We start from the raw sequence: 26,403 nt of genomic DNA, 5'->3' as shown, positions 1-26,403 counted from the left end.
GAGCGGGTGCACGATAAGAAAAAGCTCTTTGACTCGCAGACATAGAAAACCTGTAAAGCCTACTTTTAGTACACAAAAAATTCACAAGAGGTATCGATAAGGGAATCGATAAGGAATCGGATCGATAAGCGGAATCAATAATGGTATTGATATTGATAAAATCTTATCGATACCCATCCCTGTTAAAGAATAAGAATCACAGTTTTTAGAATGGAGTATTTGTCTCAGTGAGATATGAGTAATTGAGAATAGAAGTGGGGAGAATGTGTCAAAGTACTAAAAGAAAGAAAGGAAATAAATGAAACAGCTAATCATGGCAGACATAGATTAGGAGGGTTGAAGGTTATGGCCCAGTCACACAGCACACGACGATTCCTGAACGAAGGGCAAAAGTAAAAAAAACGTCACAATTCGTTGAGAAAAGGTGGACGAAAGAGCTTTTATCACCGAACAGTCTACGAAGCAAGAGCGCAAAAGGGACGAAAGAGGAAATTAACAAAACCGAAGCTCACGATCTCGACGAAACGTGCCTGGAGCCACAGCTGGAGCAGTGTGTATCTGCGTCTCTGCGTTCCAGGACTCGGCGCTGGGACGGAGCTCATAGCGCCTGAGTCCTGGAGAAACTGCAAACAGAAGCTATGGAGATCTGTGCGCATGACGGTGGACCACCTGCTCTGGTTCCTCATCCAGAACAAAAGAGGGATCATGTCTATCATCATCAGAATCCACACTGACGACACACTGCGCGCTCCATCTTCCTCCAATTAAAAAAAAAGTGTGCTGTGGTCACTGCTGTATCACTGTATTATGTTCTAAGCCATATATGTGGTGTGTCCATAAAGTAACGGTCCTTTTTATTTTTTAAAAAAAACTATATGGATTTCATTCATATGTTTTTACGTCAGACATGCTTGAACCCTCATGCGCATGCATGAGTTTTTCCACGCCTGTCGGTGACGTCATTCGCCTGTGAGCACGCCTTGGGAAGGAGTGGTCCCGCCCCCTCGTCGGATTTTCATTGTCTGGAAATGGCGGAATGGAAAGGACTTTTTTTCCCATCAGAATGTTTTCAGAAGCTGTTAGAGACTGGCACCTGGAAACCATTCGAAAAATTTATCTGGCTTTTGGTGAAAATTTTACGGGCTTCACAGAGAATAAGGACTTTAACTACAGCTTTAAGGACCCCTTTAAGGACGGTCGGTGCGCCGCGCTCCGAGCTGCGACGTCGCGGCACAAACCACTGGATCATTTCTAAGCTGATAGCTCTGTGGATACGAGACTGTCGTGTGCTCTTTCTCTGGTTATCACAAGAGCTGGACATCAGCCATTTTCTGGCAGATTTCACTTTTAACAAGAGATTTTGTCATGGAAAGCCGCGCAGAGGCTTCGCGCGTCACGACCGATTCGCTGATGAAGCGAGACAAAGGAACACCTCCGTTTCAGAGTGTTAGAGGACAAGTTGGGACATGTCCAGCTCTCCACAAGTTCTCTTATACTCACTCGACTGGTAAGCACTGAAAGCCGAGATAGACATGTCCAAACTTGTTCTCTAACACTCCGAAACGGAGGTGTTCCTTTGTCTCGCTTCATCAGCGAATCGGTCGTGAAGCGCGAAGCCTCCGCGCGGCTTTCCATGACAAAATGTCTTGTTAAAAGTGAAATCTGCCGGAAAATGGCTGATGTCCAGCTCTTGTGATAACCAGAGAAAGAGCACACGACAGTCTCGTATCCACAGAGCCATCAGCTTAGAAATGATCCAATGGTTTGTGCCACGAGGTCGCAGCTCAGAGCGCGGCGCACTGACCGTCCTTAAAGGGGTCCTTAAAGCTGTAGTTAAAGTCCTTATTCTCTGTGAAGCCCATAAAATTTTCACCAAAAGCCAGATAAATTTTTCGAATGGTTTCCAGGTGCCAGTCTCTAACAGCTTCTGAAAAAAGTCTGATGGAAAAAAAGTCCTTTTCATTCAGCCATTTCCAGACAATGAAAATCCGACGAGGGGGCGGGACCACTCCTTCCCAAGGCGTGCTCACAGGCGAATGACGTCACCGACAGGCGTGGAAAAACTCACGCATGCGCACGAGGGTTCAAGCATGTCTGACGTAAAAACATATGAATGAAATCCATATAGTTTTTAAAAAAAAATAAAAAGGACCGTTACTTTATGGACACACCACGTATATTTATTTATAACAGAAAACTGTCAAAAGGGAGGATAAATATAAGTGTAAAGATAATTGAATATATCAGAGCAGTAAATTAATCAGTGCGTGTGAATGCGCGCATTGACTCACATGTGCTGTTATTTCCACCAGCTGATCACTGATCCACAACGTGAATTCTGCCTTCCAGAACAGCTCTTTATATCATCATTTTGATTCGTCTACCCATTGCCTCATGTACAGAAGGGCTGGATTGTCATTCCTACACTCATATTGTTATATTTAATACAAAATAATCAGCGCATGCAGGAGCTGCTGCTGCTGCTAATGCTGCATTCATGTACCGTCGGAAATTACACAACTTTTTTGTTGTTTCAAATTCAACAGTTGCTTGTGGCAAAATAATTAATTATATCCACACAAAAGATTAAGTCTGGCCTATGTAAGGTACCTGAGCCCATTGAAGCTGCCCCCCCCCCCCCCCCCCCACACACACAGATAAAAAAAATCCAAGCAAGCAGGCTGAGTTTGTCCTGTAATTTCTGACGGTACATGAAGCAGCAGCAGCCTCAGTGCTCACAAACCGGCTTCTGCACTGTGTGAGAACATTCAGCTGCTCCAACGAAGTCAAATTAAACAATAACGTTACAAAAACTAAACAAACAATGAAAAAACGTCAAGAACAACAGAAAAACGAGACAGACGAATTGAGGTTTTCATTGCTCTTTGTTCAAATTTTTCAACAGTTTAAAAATCCTGACGAAGTGGCAACTGCAGGAACGAGGCTGCGCGAAGGTTAAACGATGCCAACGACAGTCAACGAAAGTCCAGATTTCTTGTTTCGTCAGGGCTTCGTCACCCTTCGTTGCCGTGTGAATGGGCCTTTACATTATCTGGAGAACAAAAATAAGAAAATGAGAGAATCAGCGGGGAAACCGGGGCACAGTGAATCAGTAGCTATATCTGAAAAACTACATATATATTTGCAGCAGTTATGCCATATTTTTTATGCATAAACACATCCCCCTTATAAATTAGTGTTTTGTTTTTGGATATATTAAGGGTAAAACTAATTGGCAAGTGAAGTCATTTTTTTCCTATCAAAAGTAAATTTTGTGGATGTCCGTGTCTTTGTATTTATTTCTCACAGCAGAGGTAAGGTGGCCCAAAAAATGTTATTAGTTAGAAGACTACCCCGTCCAAATGATGAGCATGTGTTATGTCTTCTCCGGACTATCAGCTATTTGATAACATGACTCGTGTGTCACATGCACAGTGAATCGGGGCACAGTGAATGAGTCTAGAAAGTGATTTACTAAGCCCCAGTATCAAATGATGACAAATATTACTTGTTGAAGCTTACACATTTATTATTCCATGAATTATTTCTATAATTTATGTATATAAACAAATGTTTTCATGTTTGAACAGAAATTATGACAGTTGTATTCATAATAGTTTCTAAAGGACTTATATCACTATACTCGTATAAGACACTCACACATTACATAGCTGGTTTGCTGGAATATAGTTTGTATATGCATCAGCATATATTTAATAATGTTGAAGAAATCTTTATAATCATGTGTTTTTTCATTATATTCTAAGTTGATACACTATGCCCCAAGAATTAGTGTCTGGGCCACAGTGAATCAAAAATTTTAAAATCGATTTTAAACACCTGTAAATTACACTTGGGGAGAAATAAATAACACAGCCTTATAAACAATAACTTGCTGTCATTAAATCCACAATAGAATGACATAAACCTATGCATAATGTGTTTATGCTGCCACAAAACAACATTTCTGATCCAGTGTGCCCCAGATTCCCCTATGGAGTGTGTGGGCTAATGAACTATCCAGTATTATATTCAGATCAGTGTGTCCACCACTGGTTAGCACTGGTGCCTCACAGCAAGAAGGTTGTGGGTTCGCTTCCGGTTCTTTCTGTGTGGTGTTTGCATGTTCTCCTCATGTCTGCGTGGGTTTCCTCCATGCACTTAGGTTTCCTCCCACAATTAAAAAACATGCTTATTTAGGGCCTGCTCCTTTCTCTGCCCCTGACCAAGGCAGCTTCTACATCTCGAGTTGGTGCCGGACTGTGGCTGCACACTGCCCCTAGTGGTTGGATTGTATCTAACTCTAATTAGGATGGTTAAATGCAGAGGACAAATTTTGTTGTATGTATATAACACAATTTCTATTCAGAATAGAATTCTATTCTATTCAGAATAGAACAGAGCCACAGAAGTGACATTAAAAACACCTTTCTGTGTAACTTCTTCAGTGCCCCCTTGTGCATGTTGTTATCTCACATAGAATTTGTGTGCTACAGATGACATCACATTTCTATGGAGATCACTGTTTGTCTGCGGCAATATACTAGAACTGGACAGTATTGAATTTGGAGTCAAATTTCGAAATCTTTAAAAAAAATTTAGACAGTAAGTCTTGGACACAAACCTTGTCAGTTCATCTGCGACCTCTGGTAACCCTGATTTGCAAAGATGGGAGGTGTGAAATTCCGAGCAATGGATGATTGATCACATCTGGATGTGATCGATCTGTAACATTGCACATCGTGTACAAAGCTGCAATTAATTTCTAAATTCCCACAGATTCTCAAAGTAAAATAAAATTTTACTTTCATTGAAAGCTCCTCTGAAAAAGAGAGCTTTAAATCAGAAGTGCCTGACTCCGTGGTATAACTCACAGCTTAAAGCAGATAACCTGTACGTTGGAGAGGAAATGGCGTCTCACTAATTTAGAAGATCTTCACTTACCCTGGAAAAAGAGTCTGTTGCTCTATAAAAAAGCCCTCCGTAAAGCTAGGACATCTTACTACTCATCACTAATTGAAGAAAATAAGAACAACCCCAGGTTTCTTTTCAGCACTGTAGCCAGGCTGACAAAGAGTCAGAGCTCTATTGAGCCGAGTATTCCTTTAACTTTAACTAGTAATGACTTCATGACTTTCTTTGCTAATAAAATTTTAACTATTAGAGAAAAAATTACTCATAACCATCCCAAAGACGTATCGTTATCTTTGGCTGCTTTCAGTGATGCCGGTAGACTCTTAGACTCTTTCTCTCCGATTGTTCTGTCTGAGTTATTTTCATTAGTTACTTCATCCAAACCATCAACATGTCTGTTAGACCCCATTCCTACCAGGCTGCTCAAGGAAGCCCTACCATTATTTAATGCTTCAATCTTAAATATGATCAATTTATCTTTATTAGTTGGCTATGTACCACAGGCTTTTAAGGTGGCAGTAATTAAACCATTACTTAAAAAGCCATCACTTGACCCAGCTATCTTAGCTAATTATAGGCCAATCTCCAACCTTCCTTTTCTCTCAAAAATTCTTGAAAGGGTAGTTGTAAAACAGCTAACTGATCATCTGCAGAGGAATGGTCTATTTGAAGAGTTTCAGTCAGGTTTTAGAATTCATCATAGTATAGAAACAGTATTAGTGAAGGTTACAAATGATCTTCTTATGGCCTCAGACAGTGGACTCATCTCTGTGCTTGTTCTGTTAGACCTCAGTGCTGCTTTTGATACTGTTGACCATAAAATTTTATTACAGAGATTAGAGCATGCCATAGGTATTAAAGGCACTGCGCTGCGGTGGTTTGAATCATATTTATCTAGTAGATTACAATTTGTTCATGTAAATGGGGAATCTTCTTCACAGACTAAGGTTAATTATGGAGTTCCACAAGGTTCTGTGCTAGGACCAATTTTATTCACTTTATACATGCTTCCCTTAGGCAGTATTATTAGACGGCATTGCTTAAATTTTCATTGTTACGCAGATGATACACAGCTTTATCTATCCATGAAGCCAGAGGACACATACCAATTAGCTAAACTGCAGGATTGTCTTACAGACATAAAGACATGGATGACCTCTAATTTCCTGCTTTTAAACTCAGATAAAACTGAAGTTATTGTACTTGGCCCCACAAATCTTAGAAACATGGTGTCTAACCAGATCCTTACTCTGGATGGCATTACCCTGACCTCTAGTAATACTGTGAGAAATCTTGGAGTCATTTTTGATCAGGATATGTCATTCAGTGCGCATATTAAACAAATATGTAGGACTGCTTTTTTGCATTTACGCAATTTCTCTAAAATTAGAAAGGTCTTGTCTCAGAGTGATGCTGAAAAACTAATTCATGCATTTATTTCCTCTAGGCTGGACTATTGTAATTCATTATTATCAGGTTGTCCTAAAAGTTCCCTGAAAAGCCTTCAGTTAATTCAAAATGCTACAGCTAGAGTACTAACAGGGACTAGAAGGAGAGAGCATATCTCACCCATATTAGCCTCTCTTCATTGGCTTCCTGTTAATTCTAGAATAGAATTTAAAATTCTTCTTCTTACTTATAAGGTTTTGAATAATGAGGTCCCATCTTATCTTAGGGACCTCATAGTACCATATCACCCCAATAGAGCGCTTCGCTCTCAGACTGCAGGCTTACTTGTAGTTCCTAGAGTTTGTAAGAGTAGAATGGGAGGCAGAGCCTTCAGCTTTCAGGCTCCTCTCCTGTGGAACCAGCTCCCAATTCAGATCAGGGAGACAGACACCCTCTCTACTTTTAAGATTAGGCTTAAAACTTTCCTTTTTGCTAAAGCTTATAGTTAGGGCTGGATCAGGTGACCCTGAACCATCCCTTAGTTATGCTGCTATAGACTTAGACTGCTGGGGGGTTCCCATGATGCACTGAGTGTTTCTTTCTCTTTTTGCTCTGTATGCACCACTCTGCATTTAATCATTAGTGATCTCTGCTCCCCTCCACAGCATTTCTTTTTCCTGGTTCTCTCCCTCAGCCCCAACCAGTCCCAGCAGAAGACTGCCCCTCCCTGAGCCTGGTTCTGCTGGAGGTTTCTTCCTGTTAAAAGGGAGTTTTTCCTTCCCACTGTTGCCAAGTGCTTGCTCACAGGGGGTCATTTTGACCGTTGGGGTTTTTACGTAATTATTGTATGACCTTGCCTTACAATATAAAGCGCCTTGGGGCAACTGTTTGTTGTGATTTGGCGCTATATAAATAAAATTGATTGATTGATTGATTGATTGATTGAAAGCTCCTCTGAAAGAAACACAAAGCAAAAGATGAAAAGAACCTGCTATTCACACAGTTGAAAAGATTTACAAATAATAAGTCAACAACATCAAAGAACCCCCCCCCAACACGCATCGTGAGCATATGTGCGCACAACCACACAACCGCCAGACAATTGATTAAAGATCCACTAGTCCTCACACAGATGGACAGCCAGAGAACATTTTCAAGGTCCACTAGTCCTCAGGTATGAGATATACTTTATTGATCTCACAGTGGAGAAATTATGTTTACACTCCAGTTACCTCAGGCAGCAATTAGTCCACAGTTATTACTTGTTTACCGTAATAATGGCACACATCAGAATTAAGGACAGCACATACACATTTGACATTGTTTATGTGCACTAAATTTGAAGAAGTCCATTATCCAAATTGAGGCAAGTGGGTGAAGGTCGCGCAGCAACCCTGAGTTGCGCCACTGTCAGCTTCGGGGGGGACGGGTACCAGCAGCAGCTAAAACCGTGCCGCCCCCGCAGAAGGGAAGGGGGGTGACGTGAGCAGAAGCCGGAGTGGGGGGTGTGTGATGGGGGGTAGGAAGGGGTGGAGAGAGGGAGTGGAGCATGCTTCGGTCCTATGAAAAACAGTTTATTGTCTTTGTGGGTTGAGATAAGAAAGGAGCCAAATAATCATCAAGGCCTGAAGACATTCCTCTGGAGGAAAACAGTCGGGCAATTTGTTCTTCAGGCTTTATAAGCCTGCCGTGTTGTGGTTTGAACAGTGAACAACACTTTTTACAGTTCCACTTGAACAACCAAATCCCAATTATGAATTAAGAATATTCCCCGGCCTCCGAAATCTTCACCTTCATCTGCAAGGCATGCATCTGCTCCAAGATGTCATCCAATTTGCGTCTGAGTTCAAGAGTCATCGCAGTCTGAGAATGCACTGCCTTGCCCACCTTGTTAATCATGACGGACAAGCGAGGGGCCGTGGTTCTTGATGCCGCCGTCTTGCCAATTTTCCGATAGATCAGGGCAGCACATAAGCAAGAAAGTACCAGCCTTGCTACCATAAGACCAAATATGAATAAATCCTCGACAAGCATGCAATACGCCAAGACCCCCAGGAGTCGAGAACATAGCCCGCAGGATACGTTCCATCTGGGCGGGTAGGATCCCCCGGTCCTGACCTTCTTGTAGAAAAGATGGTGTCAATAGCGTTCAGAGACCAGCTGATCAATTCCATGGTTAATCCAATAGTAGTCCAATAGATCCAGTATCCAATATAATTTGAGGAATTCACAGTCTGGTGAAGTAGGGACTTGAAGGTTAAAGCAGAGAACAGAGATAAGGGAGAGTGGAGAGGATGTGACCGCCCTCGTCGGAGTCCCAAGCTGAATAATATAGACGGCCAGCCAGAGAATGTCCAGGTCCACTTGCCTTCAGGTTCTGATCGCATGCGCACGCATGCGCATAATGTCCATCGCAACCCTTCCTTCAGCTCAACTTCTGTCACAATTGTGGCACATTATAGTCCATTATAGCCCAAATGGAAAGAATATAGAAACAAACAAAAACACATCCAACTGCTTATAGACCAGTTTCTGGAAAAAAACATATGAAGGTGGAAACAAGGCAGCTGAAAACCCAAGCAAACCTAAACACCCCAAACAACAAGGCCAAAACAACCAAAACCAGGACAAATGGTTTGACGAAGAATGTAAAAATCTCAGAAAGAAGTTAAGAAAAGCAAAAACACAGATATCCAGATGACCAGAACACATGGCTTCACTATAGGCAAACATTAAAACAGGATTTAAAAAAATGAGAGCAATATGTTAGAAACCAGCTACATACTATTGAAGAGTCCATAAAAAGAAAAGACATTCTAGTAAAATTGGAACAAACACAAATAAACAGAAACATGAAAATCTGCCTGCAGAAAATGGAGCTGTGCGGGTAAACCACTTCACCAAGACATTTGGTCCAATAGAGGAAAACAAAGAGAAGCAACACATACAAGACAAACTACAAAGCTGCGAGTCAGCCATCAAGGATGACCAGAACCCACTAGATGACCCCATGACCCTAAAAGAACTACAGGACAAAATCAAATCCACTGAAACCAAGAAGGTCTGTGGTGTTGACAACATCCTAAATTAAATGATCAAATTCACAGATCCTAAATTCCAACTGGCCACATTAAAGCTTTTTAACATTGTCCTGAGCTCCAGAATCTTCCCCAGTATTTGGAAGCAACGACTGATAACAAACTTGACCCTAATAACAACCGTGGACTCTGTGTCAACAGCAACCTCTGGAAAATCTTCTGCGTGATCCTCAACCACAGACTCCTACACATCCTTACTGAAAATGACACCCTGATCAAATCCCAAATGACCGTCCCACAGACCATATTTTCACCCTCAGCACCCTGACTGACAATCAGAGAAACAAAAACAAAGGCAAACTATTCTCCTGTTTTGTAGATTTCAAAAAGCATTTGATTCAATTTGGCCCAAGGGTCTGCTGTCCAGACTGTTGGAAAGTGGGGTTGGAGCAAAAACACATGACATCATGAAGTCAATGTACACAACAAACACAAGCAGAGCCACCAAACACAAACCCTGTTAGTCTAAACCAAATTATAAGAAAACAAAAACAAAACTATGTGATACATTGGAAAAAATCAACCAAAAACCAGAGTAAATTGGAATGCTGTTTGACCCTGAACAGACAGTACTCAGTATCAGAATACCTGAGCACTGCGACCAGTCCAAAGCTCAGGAAATCCTTGACCATGTACAGACTCGGTGAGCACAGCCTAGCCATGTAGAAAGTCCGCCACAGACAGACCTGGCTCCCCAGAGAAGACAGACTGTGCACCCAATGCTCACAACACGAGGTGGAGACTGGGCTGCACTTCCTAACCACCTGTCCGCTGCACCAACACATCAGAGACATGTACAGAGACACAGATCACAAACATACAAACAGACTCTGAGAGCACAACAAACATTGACATACTTCACTATATGTTGGCTGAACGACAACAAACACAGCAGCAAGATTCGTGAGCTGCTGAGACATGAAAAGAAGGAGCAACAGACATAAACCACCGTAAGCCACTCATATGTCACTTTATCTGTGTATATTATAACATTTTCTAGGCTAGTATATTTTTACACTGACAGCAAAGTTGTTACGATTATTTCAATCCCACATCTCGCATCTTTCCTTACCACTGTTGCCTGTGTGCTTGCTCTGGGAGTTGGTAAGGTTAGACCTTACTTGTGTGAAGTGCCTTGAGGCAACTTTCTTGTGATTTGGTTGTGATTTCCATGTCAGTAAAGCTCCATTGAAATTGAAATTTAATTGAGTGAGAGAGACAGACAGACAGATAGAGAGGCAAAATTAAATATTAAGTAGTTAATTTTTCCCCGTTCGTCAGTTTGGATTTATCTTGTGTGTTTCTCTGTCATTCACGGGCGACGTCAGTTAAATCTGAAGAAAAATGGCATCATTTTATAATTAACACCTTTCACTGTATTTTTTTATGGCTCGAAAACAACTGACAGTCATGACAAACACATTCTCCAAACTGAATGTTCACATACAGAAGTGCGCAAAAAGGATTCATTTAATATTTAGCTGGTTTTGTCTTCCATGGTGACAGGTTTTTAGTTAATTCGTACTACAGGTTGACATAACAGTAATCGGGTCTCAGAGTGGTGGTTCTAGACCAGTTTTACATAGGAGGCCTGGTTGGGGCGAGGGATTTTGTCAGAGGGGCATATTCAACCCGGGGCAAAAAAAAGACAAAAATTTGAAATCTTATTTATTTTTATTTTCATAAAACTACTGATATCATATTTGAGACACAAATATAAAAAATGATAACATTTTACAGACTGTATTGACTCGAGAAAATAATCAGCAGATGAATTGATAATGAAAATAACTGCTAGGTGCAGTCTTGGTTCAGTTTCTCAGTCTGAAATTGTATAAACAGCTTGGCTTTTTTTGGGATTTAGACCCTGGATGCTTTTCATTATGTCACAGTTTCTCCTAGAAAATCATCTTTCAGTCTCACTGAGCATTAGATCGATGACGGGGTAGAAATGATGTCTGTAGAGAAAGACAAACCAAATATATATAAATAAAGATATATTCTGCATGGACACAGCATGCAAACTGCAATTACACTGACACTGCTTAAGCACACACACACACACACACACATTAAGCAGGCAAGTGTTCTTTCAGCATGACCAAGTTGATGGTCCTGATGGTGCTTGTGGATGCACAGATATTTTCTGTCTGTGTCTTGCTCTCATCTTCCTCACTCACAGGATCTTCGTTCGTCTCTCCAGCTGTGTGTCCTCTCTCTATAATCAGAGTCCTCTGGCTCTTTCAGTAAACCTGCCTCTCCCGAGTCCTCTGATTCTCTCTCTGTGGCACTCTCAACACCATCATCTGGCCTCATTCCTACAGAAATAGGACGTAATGTCCTTTTTTGTTTTTATTTTGAACTATAGACAAAAAGCAATGGAGCAGAATACACAACACATTGTACACACCCAGTATATAAATAACATTTATTATAATAGACTGCTGTTGCAAGCTTGCTTGATCTTGTGTTGTGGTAAAGTTAGCTAACGTGAGCTAGAAGAATGCAGTCAACTCAAGCTGACATTAACGCCTGGTCTGGCAGGCTGCTATTATAATTCATAAAGTTAGCCAACATCATTTCTTGACCAGAAGTCTTACCTTGTAACAATACAATATTGTTTGTCGTGGTAATCTTTCTTGCTGCTGACTGCCTCTCGTTACATGGACGATACCTTCACACTCGTTTTTTTATATCTACAGAAATAACTTGGGGTTTCAGTGGTGCACCCACTAAAGGATCTGACTAGCATGTTGAGCCACAAACATTAGTTCCGTCTTTCGCGTTGGTGCAGTATCACAGCTTTAATAATTACTGTATAATCTTTGTTTTGGGGGGGGGGGTCATACAGGGATCCAGACTCAGTGTTACAGTGTTGGCCCCCCCACCCAGAACAGCCCTTTTACTTGTTTGATGTTACTGACATGACGTGTCCTTTCCGTGACTGTCGAGCTTCTTGTCCACTTGTCCTGAATGGGACAAGCCCAGAATGAACCAGCAGCCACATGAGAAGTAGAAGACAAATCTCTCTGGTTGGTCTCAGCTTGAAGTTTTTAACATGCGCAAAACTTTCTGATGAACTTGACAGACATCAGCTGACAAGGAAGTAATTTTACACTTTATAACAGCGCTTTATAAAATGAACTTTATTCATAAAAATCACGGCACACAGACCGCCTATTGGCTATGATATTGAAATTATATTGCTCTTTTTTTCTGAGTTCACATCCAAACTCACGTCACTCCAGTCACGTGTCAGTGGATGATCTGCTGTTACTGCAGTGTTTTTGTCTTTGCACACCCATTGAGGGTGGTCATGGAGTGGTCTGTGAGGTGTTTTTGTCTTTGTGTGCCCGTCAGGGGCAGTTATGGGGTGATCTGTGAGGTGTTTTTGTCTTTTCGTGCCTGTCCAGAGATGATGTGAGATTTATTGTCATTGTCATTACACGAGTGCAACAGCAATAAAATTACAGAGGAGCGGTCATGGGGTAGTATGTGAGATGCTTTTGTCTTTTCATGCCCATCAGAGGTGGTCATGGGGTGGTCTCTGAGGTGTCTTTGTCTTTGTGTGCCCATTGAGGTGGCCATGGGGTGGTCTGTGAGGTATTGTTGTCTTTGCGCACCCATTGGGAGTGGTCACGTCGTGGTCTGTGAGGTGTTTTTGTCTTTGTGTGCCCGTTAAAGGCGGACATGGGGTGGTCTGTGGGGTGTTTTTATCTTTACACACCCATCAGGAGCGGTCAAGTTATGGTCTGTGAGGTGTTTGTCTTTGCACGCCCGTCGGGTGGTCACGGGTGGTCTGTGAGGTGGTTTTGTCTTTGCGCATCTGTCAGGCGGTCATGGGGTAGTCTGTGAAGTGTTTTGTCTTTGCTCACCCGTCAGTGGCGGTCATGGGGTGGTCTGTGAGGTGTTTTTGTCTTTGCACATCTGTTGGGCGGTCATGGGGTAGTCTGTGAGGTGTTTTGTCTTTGCTCACCCATCAGAGGCGGTCATGGGGTGGTCTGTGAGGTGTTTTTGTCTTTGCGCATCTGTCGGGCGGTCATGGGGTGGTCTGTGAGGTGTTTTTGTCTTTGAGCACCCGTCGGGGTGGCCTGTGAGGTGTTTTATGCATCTTCTGGGCTTGGTGACTCTCCTACAGAAATCAGTTCAGCTTCATACATCATGGTGACCATTGTGGTCGTGGCGGTTTGTGAGAAGATATCAAGAGGACCTTCTAAGGTCTTGGTGGCAGCTGAGCAGCTCTTTGGCATCATGCAAGGTTCTACAAGATTTCATGACCACATAAGAACCGCTGCACAGACCCTGTTCCTGTGTAAAGGGGGTTAATATGAACAGCAGCACTCCAGTCATCAACTCCTGGTTTGTGTGTTTGTTTGTTTGTTTCTTTTGTAACCACAATTTGGCTTGCTGTTAGCACCCTCTGCTTCATGTTCTTGTCTTTTCTACACCAGCTGGAAGGAGACAATTGATGTTGCTCCAAAAAGGAGAGGAGACAGAGGGAAGGAAAGAGGAGAGAGTGCAGAGGGAGGAGGAGAGAGCGTCCTCAGATCATCCAGTCTCACTCCATCTTTGAACAGGCTCCTGAGAACACCACATGGAAGACAGGTTCACTCTCTCTTTTCTTTGGGCGATGTTTTGTGGTTTTTGGTCTCACAGTAATACTCAGAATGTTCCAGATTACATTCTTTCCTCACAGAATGAATGAATGATCTGTTTTTCAGGATGGCGAGGTGCTGCAGATCTTCAGGTGACCACAGCCTCACCTGCATGCAGACCGACAAAGGACGAGAGGAAAGACTCCAAGGAGGATGAAGAAGAGATACTCAGCAAGATCCAGTGTGACGACGTGAGTACCTTATTAAGAATCACCATTATCATTCGCTGCTGAAACGTGCACAAGAACGAGGGCCATCATTACCCTGTTTATACCATTATTATACTCTTTCTGTGCTGTGGAATTTGTAGTCCCACCGGGATCACCAGTATAGAATTTGTGTTGGATGAAGGAAACACAATTTCCTCATTTTGGCAATGCAAGTGCACACCGTTTATTTCACTCGTTAATTGTATGTGTTCATCGTTCGTATCGTCGTCGTAGATTGGATAGCTTTTATTTACAGAATTCAAACCTTATATACATCTTGGCCACGCAGGGGGGGGGACTGGGGACTGGAAGCATCAATATGCGAGACAGTTTGTCTGCGACAGGTTGTCATTTGCAAGCAGGGATACAGTTTGTTGCCGACTGGGACGCCGGAGCCAAGACAGGAACAACATCAAAAGGGGCAGAGAGGCTTTACTTGCATGGAATACACAGGAAACTCTCTATAAGTGTCAGGGCGACACATAACCCAATCAGCCCCAGCGCTCCTACCGTAACAGCAAATAAGAATAAATGTTCAACATCTTCCATGGAGAGTGGTGCCAAGCACGCAACGCGCCATGTCTCCCAGGCGTCGAGAACATAGCCCGCAGGATAGGTTCCATCTGGACATGCAGGGTCCCCCAGCTCTGATTTCCTTGTTGAAAAATGGTGTCAGTAGCGTTGAGAGACCAGCTGATCAATTCCATGGTTATTACAAATATAGCTTGAAGAATTTACAGTCTGGTGAAGTTGGGACTATTGAAGGTTGGAGCAGAGATAGAAAAACACAGGAGAGAGGAGGAGATGTGACTGCCCTTGTCGAAGTCCCAGCTTGAACAAATTATACTCCTTTTATGTCCTTATTATGCCCTTTATTATACGCTTATTATGCCCTTGATATACTCTTTTTTTTATACCCTTATTATACTCTTATGTCCTTATTATGCTCCTATTATACCCTTATTATGCCCTTGTTATACTCTTTTTATACCTTTTTAAAATACTCGTATTATGTCCTATCAGGCTGGATGGTCAGATACTTTTGGACACAAATGCACGGCTCGAGCAGACAGTTTTGATTGTAAAAAAAAAAAAGCTTTTACTCGGGTGGATAGCAATGGTCAGTACACAAGACGGCAGTCCAGTTAAAGCAGCAGTACAAAAATCATCAGGCTTAGGCGTGGTCGATCAAACAGGCAGGAGGTCATAAAACACAAGGCAGGCAGGACTATGGAACACAGGATCAGAGCTGGAAAGTGGCATAAGGCACAATAATCTGGCAAAGGACAAACACACCCAATGAGCTTATATAGCCCCAGGTGACCAACAGCAAATCAGGAACAGGTGTGCATGGAAGGCTCCACTGACTGATCTGACAGAGCAAAGTGCCAGAGGGACTTTTCTTTAGCCACTACAAGAAATTAAAGTATTTTCAGATGTCATTTTCCAAAATCAGGAGGTTTTATGTGGATAATTTTTCTTCAGGACATGTTGGTGAATCCATTAAACTGAACAGGTAAGACTTTATATTTGCTCTGTGTGTGAATTTACGCCGCATGGTGACCGTCAATCAGTGAACAGCATCAATTGATGTATTTCAACTTATGAGAAATCCTGTAAAAATCCATAAATTGGCTGCATCATTGTTTAAGCCGCAGTCTTCAAAGCGTGTGAAAAAGTTGCGGCTTATAGTCCAGAAATTACAGTATTATATTTATGAATGTTTTCTAAACATTTTCGCCGTGTTTTCCTCCTCTGAACCGCTAGAAGAATGTATCCTGGTCGCTGCCATCTTGGATGTTTTGCGTTCTCTCATTGGACCAGCAGGTTACATGTGACTCAAACCGCGGCACGCATGACACTATTCCATGAGTACAGTAAGTATTTCCGACTTCAGACACTGATTTTATAAAAACTGCAAGATTACAAACTGAGAACCCCATACGATTGAACGGGATGAAACAATACGGCTTTGACCTTATGGCCTACTTGTGCCATCAGGAAACATGTTAAGGATTTTTATCTTCCTGGAAAATAAACATTGTGCTGTTCAAACTGAATGTCAGACAAGATTATGTGATTTTTTTTTTTTTGTATTAATCTAGACTTTCTTTCACTGAAAAAAGACACTGAGTTTAAATGGATTTACAGGAATTTACACAAGAATATCAGTGACTTTTTTTTACTATAAGGTATGTTATTGATATTTTACCACGATTTTCAAAATATTCTACAAGCTTTACCTGTGGTTTTAGAAATGCTTTAACAGTCTTTTTAGTCTTCATGAATTTCATGTAGTTTAATTGTTCTGAGTTTAATTTAATTAGTTAATTTGGTTTCTGGGGCCCCGCAGACTGTAGAACCTGGCTCCTTGGGGGGCGGCGCCCCCCAGACCCCCTGCAAATTTTCCTTGGATTTCAGTGTTCATTTCACAGCCTGAAAAGTCTTAACGTATCTGACATTTACGTAAGTATCAAAAGTAAATTTTCTCATATAAAATGTATTTTAAGTAAAAGTATTAAGTAAAAGTAAAATCCAAAACGAGTGGAGAGTGAAACAGCGACACAAAAAGAAAGTCAGTGTGGTGTCTGGATGAGCCATGAGGGGGCCTCAGGCCCTGTAAAAGGCTTGATCCGCTTTTGGTGGAGCAGTTGGTGTTGGTGACGGGATGAGTGAGCAACAGGTGGATGTATGTAGCTGTAAATAAAACTGCTGTTCTTTTTCTGAAGACAGTATTTTTCCTGGAAGACCCCCCCCCCCCCCCCACACACACACACACTTTTCTGTTAAACACAACAGCCAGGCTCTTGTCAAACAGAAGTCATTTATAGCTACACAGTTGTGCCAAATTTACAGAAAAAGTAAAAAAAAACAAAAAAAAAACAATGCAAGCATCACCACCACCAGCCATTGCAAAGCAACCAAACACAGCACTCTTTGCCCTCTCAAATCCAAAACATGGTGCCGCTTTTACGCAGCGCTCCTCCGGACATTTCAAATAAAATAAATTAAATGAAACAGACACGCCGGCCAGTTTTGTCAGTACTGATGTTTTCCCCTGAAGTGTGTGTTAACTTTGATCGTGCACTGCACTCCAGCAGGAGCTGATCTGTGTGTGTATGCGTCAGCGTGTGTGCATTTGAAATCCAAAGCGAAGATGGTTTTCACCCTCCACTGTCTCCCCTTCCTCAGCGGGGGACAGTTTCAATCTGTCATCTTTTATTTTTTTTGTCTTTTAAACTTATGTCAAACATGATGCTGCAGCAGATGAAGGTGCCACGCTCCAGCTGTAGAGGACTGTGTCTGCTGTGCTCCGGCAGTAGACGACTGTGCCTGCTGTGCTCTGGCTGTATTGGAGTAAAAGTATTTACTTGAGGAAATGTAGTGGAGTAAAAGTGAAAGTCACCAGAAATGTAAATAAGTACGTAAAGTACAGATACTTCAAAATTCTACTTAAGTACAGTAATGAAGTATTTGTACTTGTTACAACAATGTTCTTATTACCCTTTTATACTCTTTTTATACCTTATTACACTTGTATGAAAACATTTGGGCATCCCAGTGATATTTGAGAAGTGAAATGAAGTTTATAGGATTTATAGAAAGTGTGCAATACGTAATTCTTTAAACAAAATTAGGCAAGTACATAAATTTGGGCACTCCAACAGAAAAAATACATCAATATTTAGTAGAGCCTCTTTTTGCAATAGTAACAGCCTCTATAGCTTCCAATGAGAGTTTGGATTCTGGCTGAAGGTATTTTGGACTATTCTTTACAAAACATTCTTCTTTACAAAACATCACAGATGGAACCACCTCCAAATTTTACTGTAGGTAGCAAGTGTTTTTCTTGGAATGCTGTGTTCTTTTTCAGCTGTGCATACTGCCCCTTATGTCCAAATAACTAAATTTTAGTTTCATCAGTCCACAACACCTTATTCCAAAATGAAGCTGGCTTGTTCAAATGTGCTTTAGCATACCTCAGTCCTTGTGCAAAGTGCGCTGTATAGTTGAACGATGCACAGACACACTATTTGCAGCAAGATCATGTTGTAGGGCTTTGGAGCACGTCTGTGGTTGACTATGACTGTTCTCACCATCCTTCGATTCAGCTTATCTGAGATATTTCTTGCACTGCCACTTAACTAGTACTGCACCTGCAGTCTTCCATTTCCTCACTATGTTCCTCACAGTGTAAACTGACAGCTGAAATCTCTGAGATAGCTTTTTGTATCCTTCCCCCAAACCATGATGTTGAACAATCTTTGTTTTCAGGTCATTTGAGAGTTGTTTAGAGGCTCCCATGTTACCACTCATTAAAAGAGATGCAAAGAGGGAATCATCTGCAAGTGTCCACCTTAAATACCCTTTCTCATGATTGGATTCACCTGTGTAAGGAGGTCAAGAGTCAATGAGCTTACCAAACCAATTTTGTGCTTCAATAATTAGTGCTAAATGTATTCAAATCAAAAAAATGACAAGGGTGCCCAAATTTATGCACCTGCCCAATTTTGTTTAAATAATTATAGCACACTTTGTATATACTAAAAACCTCATTTCACTTTTCATATATCAGTGTGTTTATCTGCTATATGATATATTTAACAGAAATCTCTGATCCAGACAACCTATGATTTATAAAGGAAAATCATGAAAATTATTAGTGGTACCCAGACTTTTGCATACAAGGGTGATTCTTTAACTACGGGCACTATTGGCCTTGTAAATGTAATTTCCACCACACCATTGCCTTACAATATAAAGGGCCTTGGGGCAACTGTTTGTTGTGATTTGGCGCTATATACATGTGCTCTGATGTCACTGTTTATCTCCATAGAAACTACCCAAACAATCTTTCATACAAACTGTTTAAAGGGACATTACAGTGTTGTGGTGGAAATTAGGGCAATAGTGTGGGACAACTACATTTTGTTTAAAAAATCACAACAGTTATATGACATTGAATACCCCAATTATGTTTTGATTATTTTACTGATATTTTATTCAGAGATATTTTAAAACATTAGAAAAAACGTTTCTTTACCATTCATTTTTATCATTGAAGATCAAAAGTCTGGGTGTGGGACAAGCACAAAACGGCAACATTTGCATATAATGATGCTGAAAAAAGGTGAAAAAAGTCATCATAGACTACTAGAACAAATTTCTTAACACACTTTCATTGTAAAGATAACTATAAAAGTGTGAAATTTCCCCTTTTTTCTGTTTTTCATACAATATGATCAAAGGACATAAGTGCCCGTAGTCTAAGAATCACCCACAACTGGATACTTATTATACCTGATTATACTTTTTTATACTCTTTTTATACCCTTATTATACATTTTATAGTCTTGTTATACCCATTACGTTTATTATACATACAGCTCCACTTCCTGCTTGGTGGTTTCACCGATGGTATTGGCTGTAATGGGAAATGGGTTCAAAAATGAAAATGCCGCATTGATCACTGAGAGAAACTTGATCTGAAAAAGAACTCAACCTATGCTATGCTACGGCTTTTGACTTGGTAAATCTCAATACAGTAGAACTTGGTTCAAAAAAGGTTGGGCGCCCTGATACAGATTGTACAAAATATGTGGCCTGTGATGATTTTTTTTTTTTATAGTTTTCCATACAATATGGTAGAAATTGATGTATTACTATATTCCAATCTTGTAGTTTGAATCCAGTGTTGCTGTGATGTCATCTGCGTGTCATACTTTACCCACATGTAGTGTTTCTCATATTTTGGAATGTCCTGTAAATCGTGTCCTGTACTAGTAGGAAAAAGTATAAGTATGCTTTTTTGAATAGCCTGAAAAATGACCTCATGCGAGCGTAAACTATTTTGTGATATTTGAGAAATAGATGTGGTTACATTAAGAGTACTTACAATTAACTACTTCAAATGTGACAGTTTGGGGGTTAATGGAAACCTGTCTCCTGCCGTCCACTGCAGAAGAACAGGTGCAGTGTGGACACAGGTAACTGCTCTGTGGCATTGACGACGCTCGGACCACTGCCAACGGCGTCATACCTGTGCAGGTGGTGACTGAAACCAACAGCTGTTTACACACCTGAATGTAGCAAAAGTAAAAAATTTATACGTGAGAAGTATGGCAGACAGTTCACTCGTTCTGATAGCAGTGTCAGCGGCGTTCTCTCCACGTGGTCTGCTGCTATCGGTGAATGTTAACCCACAATGTTTTGCCACACAGTTTATCGATGATCTGGGTCTGACAAACGATGCCAAACTGAGACCGATTCTGCTGCCTCTGTGTCAGTCCACCAATGTGATGAAGAAGGAATCACTGATCAACACCTTGAGTGAGAATATCATCTCTTACCGCTGGGTGGATTTGGTAGCATAGATAGTATGCTAAAGCTACGTTGCAAGGACATGTCTTCTCTGGATCTTGAAAGGATCCGTTGTATTCTAATGTTTTATAATTGTCTTTTTGGCAGGTACGGGACATATGTCTGGCTTCAGAACAGCACCCTGTGGAGCTCGGGGTCCAACATCTAAAGTCCAGGGGCCAGAGCAGCCTTCACTGGTGGAGGTTCTGCGAGCTCTCAGGCTGTCGGGTCAGGAGGACCTGTTCTTCATGCAGCTGCCTGACTGTATGCCAGGCGGAGCGCCGGGGTGTCCACTCAAAGCCGGGGTCAGCCCGACAGCAGGAGGCGCCACCAGCAAGTTAGACAAGAGGCTGAAAGCTGCTGTGAACCAACAAACACCTACGGTGCGTTGGCAATGGGGGTAAGATGATTAAAGTGATCTGTTAGAAGTGAGAGAGATATGTGAGCCACATACAGATGCGGAATGTTCTCACACATCAGTTCTGTCATTGCCCGTGTGTGTGTTGAAATACCCCAGCAGAACAATGGAGTGCCCCACTGGAGCCCCATACAGGACTCCAGTCAGACACTCCAAGAAGGCCAAATACTCTGAACTGCTATTTGGTGCATACGGACAAACAGCACTCAGAGTTTTCCCAACGCCACCTGAAGGCGCAGGGAGGCGACCCTCATCTACTGGGGTAAACTTCAACATAGCAGCGTTCAGCCGGGAACTCATAAGTATCCCCGCACACTCACCTGGCGCATCACACCCTGGACAACTCTAGAGAAGAATCAGTTCCAACTCCTATCAAGGAGAGGTGTACTTATATTATTATTTGAATATACTATTTCATATTGTTTTAAAAACAATACTGGGCGACTGGGTGACTGTGAGGAGGAAGCGTAGTCCTAAACAGAAGCCCCGTGCACACCTCCAACCCGTTCACATTTCTAACCGTTTTTCCCCACTCGGCGACACACCCGCCGAGGATCAAACTCTGGTTATTGGTGACTCTGTTTTGAGAAATGTGAAGTTAGCGACACCAGCAACCATAGTCAATTGTCTTCTGGGGGCCAGAGCAGGCGACATTGAAGGAAATTTGAAACTGCTGGCTAAGGCTAAGCGTAAATTTGGTAAGATTGTAATTCACGTCGGCAGTAATGACACCCGGTTACGCCAATCGGAGGTCACTAAAATTAACATTGAATCAGTGTGTAACTTTGCAAAAACAGTGTTGGACTCTGTAGTTTTCTCTGGGCCCCTCCCCAATCAGACCGGGAGTGACATGTTTAGCTGCATGTTCCCCTTGAATGAAAATGAGGTGGGCTTCATAGATAATTGGCAAAGCTTCTGGGGAAAACCTGGTATTGTTAGGAGAGACGGCATCCATCCCACTTTGGATGGAGCAGCTCTCATTTCTAGAAATCTGGCCAATTTTCTTAAATCCTCCAAACCGTGACTATCCAGCGTTGGGACCAGGAAGCAGAGTTGTAGTCTTACACACCTCTCTGCAGCTGCTCTCCCCCTGCCATCCCCTCATTACCCCATCCCTGTAGGGACGGGGCCTGCTCCCAGAACACCAATAACCAGTAAAAATCTATTTAAGCATAAAAATTCAAAAAGAAAAAATAATATAGCACCTTCAACTGCACCACAGACTAAAACAGTTAAATGTGGTCTATTAAACATTAGGTCTCTCTCTTCTAAGTCCTGTTAGTAATGATATAATAATTGATCAAATATTGATTTAATTCTGCCTTACAGAACCTGGTTACAGCAGGATGAATATGTTAGTTTAAATGAGTCAACACCCCCGAGTCACACTAACTGCCAGAACTCTCGTAGCACGGGCCGAGGCGGAGGATTAGCAGCAATCTTCCATTCCAGCTTATTAATTAATCAAAACCCAGACAGAGCTGTAATTCATTTGAAAGCTTGACTCTTAGTCTTGTCCATCCAAAGTTGGAAGTCCAAAAACCAGTTTTTATTTGTTATTATCTATCGTCCACCTGGTCGTTACTGTGAGTTTCTCTGTGAATTTTCAGACCTTTTGTCTGACTTAGTGCTTAGCTCAGATAAGATAATTATAGTGGGCAATTTTAACATCCACACAGATGCTGAGAATGACAGCCTCAACACTGCATTTAATCTATTATTAGACTCAAGTGGCTTTGCTCAAAATGTAAATGAGTCCACCCACCACTTTAATCATATCTTAGATCTTGTTCTGACTTATGGTATGGAAATTGAAGACTTAACAGTATTCCCTGAAAACTCCCTTCTGTCTGATCATTTCTTAACATTTACATTTACTCTGATGGACTACCCAGCAGTGGGGAATAAGTTTCATTACACTAGAAGTCTTTCAGAAAGCGCTGTAACTAGGTTTAAGGATATGAGGATCTGTGAGATAGAGTATCAATCAATCAATCATTTTTTTTTATATAGCGCCAAATCACAACAAACAGTTGCCCCAAGGCGCTTTATATTGTAAGGCAAGGTCATACAATAATTATGTAAAACCCCAACGGTCAAAACGACCCCCTGTGAGCAAGCACTTGGCTACAGTGGGAAGGAAAAACTCCCTTTAACAGGAAGAAACCTCCAGCAGAACCAGGCTCAGGGAGGGGCAGTCTTCTGCTGGGACTGGTTGGGGCTGAGGGAGAGAACCAGGAAAAAGACATGCTGTGGAGGGGAGCAGAGATCGATCACTAATGATTAAATGCAGAGTGGTGCATACAGAGCAAAAAGAGAAAGAAACAGTGCATCATGGGAACCCCCCAGCAGTCTACGTCTATAGCAGCATAACTAAGGGATGGTTCAGGGTCACCTGATCCAGCCTAACTATAAGCTTAGCAAAAAGGAAAGTTTAAGCCTAATCTTAAAAGTAGAGAGGGTGTCCTGTCTCCCGGATCCTGAATTGGGAGCTGGTTCCACAGGAGAGGAGCCTGAAAGCTGAAGGCTCTGCCTCCCATTCTACTCCTACAAACCCTAGGAACTACAAGTAAAGCCTGCAGTCTGAGAGCGAGCGCTCTATTGGGTGATATGGTACTTACGAGGTCCCTAAGATAAGATGGGACCTGATTATTCAAAACCTTATAAGTAAGAAGAAGAATTTTAAATTCTATTCTAGAATTACAGGAAGCCAATGAAGAGAGGCCAATATGGGTGAGATATGCTCTCTCCTTCTAGTCCCGTCAGTACTCTAGCTGCAGCATTTTGAATTAACTGAAGCTTGTTAGGGAACTTTTAGGACAACCTGATAATAATGAATTACAATAGTCCAGCCGAGAGGAAATAATGCATGAATTAGTTTTTCAGCATCACTCTGAGACAAGACCTTTCTGATTTTAGAGATATTGCGTAAATGCAAAAAAGCAGTCCTACATATTTGTTTAATATGCGCTTTGAATGACATATCCTGATCAAAAATGACTCCAAGATTTCTAACAGTATTACTAGAGGTCAGGGTAATGCCATCCAGATAAGGATCTGGTTAGACACCATGTTTCTAAGATTTGTGGGGCCAAGTACAATAACTTCAGTTTATCTGAGTTTAAAAGCAGGAAATTAGAGGTCATCCATGTCTTGTCTGTAAGACAATCCTGTAGTTTAGCTATTGGTGTGTGTCCTCTGGCTTCATGGATAGATAAAGCTGGGTATCATCTGCGTACAATGAAAATTTAAGCAATACCGTCTAATAAGACTGCCTAAGGGGAAGCATGTATAAAGTGAATAAAATTGGTCCTAGCACAGAACCTTGTGGAACTCCATAATTAACTTTAGTCTGTGAAGAAGATTCCCCATTTACATGAACAAATTGTAATCTATTAGACAAATATGATTCAAACCACCGCAGCGCAGTGCCTTTAATACTTATGGCATGCTCTAATCTCTGTAATAAAATTTTATGGTCAACAGTATCAAAAGCAGCACTGAGGTCTAACAGAACAAGCACAGAGATGAGTCCACTGTCCGAGGCCATAAGAATATCATTTGTAACCTTCACTAATGCTGTTTCTGTACTATGATGAATTCTAAAACCTGACTGAAACTCTTCAAATAGACCATTCCTCTGCAGATGATCAGTTAGCTGTTTTACAACTACCCTTTCAAGAATTTTTGAGAGAAAAGGAAGGTTGAGATTGCCTATAATTAGCTAAGATAGCTGGGTCAAGTGATGGCTTTTAAGTAATGGTTTAATTACTGCCACCTTAAAAGCCTGTGGTACATAGCCAACTAACAAAGATAGATTGATCATATTTAAGATCGAAGCATTAAATAATGGTAGGGCTTCCTTGAGCAGCCTGGTAGGAATGGGGTCTAATAACATGTTGATGGTTTGGATGAAGTAACTAATGAAATAACTCAGACAGAACAATCGGAAGAGAAAGAGTCTAACCAAATACCGGCATCACTGAAAGCAGCCAAAGATAACGATACGTCTTTGGGATGGTTATGAGTAATTTTTTCTCTAATAGTTAAAATTTTGTTAGCAAAGAAAGTCATGAAGTCATTACTAGTTAAAGTTAATGGAATACTCAGCTCAATAGAGCTCTGACTCTGTCAGCCTGGCTACAGTGCTGAAAAGAAACCTGGGGTTGTTCTTATTTTCTTCAATTAGTGATGAGTAGTAAGATGTCCTAGCTTTACGGAGGGCTTTTTTATAGAGCAACAGACTCTTTTTCCAGGCTAAGTGAAGATCTTCTAAATTAGTGAGACGCCATTTCCTCTCCAACTTACTGGTTATCTGCTTTAAGCTACGAGATTGTGAGTTATACCACAGAGTCAGGCACTTCTCATTTAAAGCTCTCTTTTTTAGAGGAGCTACAGCATCCAAAGTTGTCTTCAATGAGGATGTAAAACTATTGACGAGATACTCTATCTCACTACAGAGTTTAGGTAGCTACTCTGCACTGTGTTGGTATATGGCATTAGAGAACATAAAGAAGGAATCATATCCTTAAACCTAGTTACAGCGCTTTCTGAAAGACTTCTAGTGTAATGAAACTTATTCCCCACTGCTGGGTAGTCCATCAGAGTAAATGTAATGTTATTAAGAAATGATCAGACAGAAGGGAGTTTCAGGGAATACTGTTAAGTCTTCTATTTCCATACCATAAGTCAGAACAAGATCTAAGATATGATTAAAGTGGTGGGTGGACTCATTTACTTTTTGAGCAAAGCCAATAGAGTCTAATAATAGATTAAATGCAGTGTTGAGGCTGTCATTCTCAGCATCTGTGTGGATGTTAAAATCTTGGTCCGCACCGACTACAGGGGCCTGGCTAGCTGTAGAATTTTCCACGGTGCGGAGCCGAGTCTCCAATTCGCCCAGTCTGGCCTCCAAAGCTACGAATAAGCTACACTTATTACAAGTACCGTTACTGCTAAAGGAGGCCGAGGAATAACTAAACATTTCACACTCAGAGCAGAAAAGTGCGGGAGACAGGAGAAGCCGCCATGACTAAATCGGCTAAGAGCTAGTAGCTACGCTAAGGCTAGCGGATTCCTAAAAACACGCAAAGTGAATAATGTGTAAAATAATTTAGAGGTGATTCAGCAGAAGGAGTGCTTTAGTTAGGCACGTAAAGATTACACTGGGAAACAAATCGTAATCTAGATAACTAGATCAATCTAACTGCGCAGATTAAACAGCTAACAGATACAGAAAAACACCGCTGTGCTCCGGAACAGGAAGTGATACAATACCGCAGTGACAGCCAACCACCAGCAGAGGCAAGCAAGATACACTCTTATCTCGTCAATAGTTTTACATCCTCATTGAAAACAAC

The 26,403-nt window shown here is 41.5% G+C and overlaps 1 protein-coding gene across 1 annotated transcript in view; it reads left to right on the top strand.

The window, feature by feature from the left end:
• Positions 1-26,403, top strand: part of zgc:171971 (uncharacterized protein LOC569690 homolog) — a 46,116-nt gene that overhangs the window by 7,395 nt on the left and 12,318 nt on the right. Inside the window, exons 3-6 of the mRNA XM_034194677.1 lie at positions 13,873-14,006; positions 14,123-14,247; positions 20,487-20,595; positions 20,734-21,008. Coding sequence (XP_034050568.1) covers positions 13,873-14,006; positions 14,123-14,247; positions 20,487-20,595; positions 20,734-21,008 — 643 coding nt within the window. The remainder of the gene's footprint in view (positions 1-13,872; positions 14,007-14,122; positions 14,248-20,486; positions 20,596-20,733; positions 21,009-26,403) is intronic.

Source organism: Thalassophryne amazonica, chromosome 18 (assembly GCF_902500255.1).
Source record: "Thalassophryne amazonica chromosome 18, fThaAma1.1, whole genome shotgun sequence".
Classification (NCBI taxonomy): domain Eukaryota; kingdom Metazoa; phylum Chordata; class Actinopteri; order Batrachoidiformes; family Batrachoididae; genus Thalassophryne; species Thalassophryne amazonica.
This window is presented reverse-complemented; position numbering and strand designations above follow the sequence as displayed.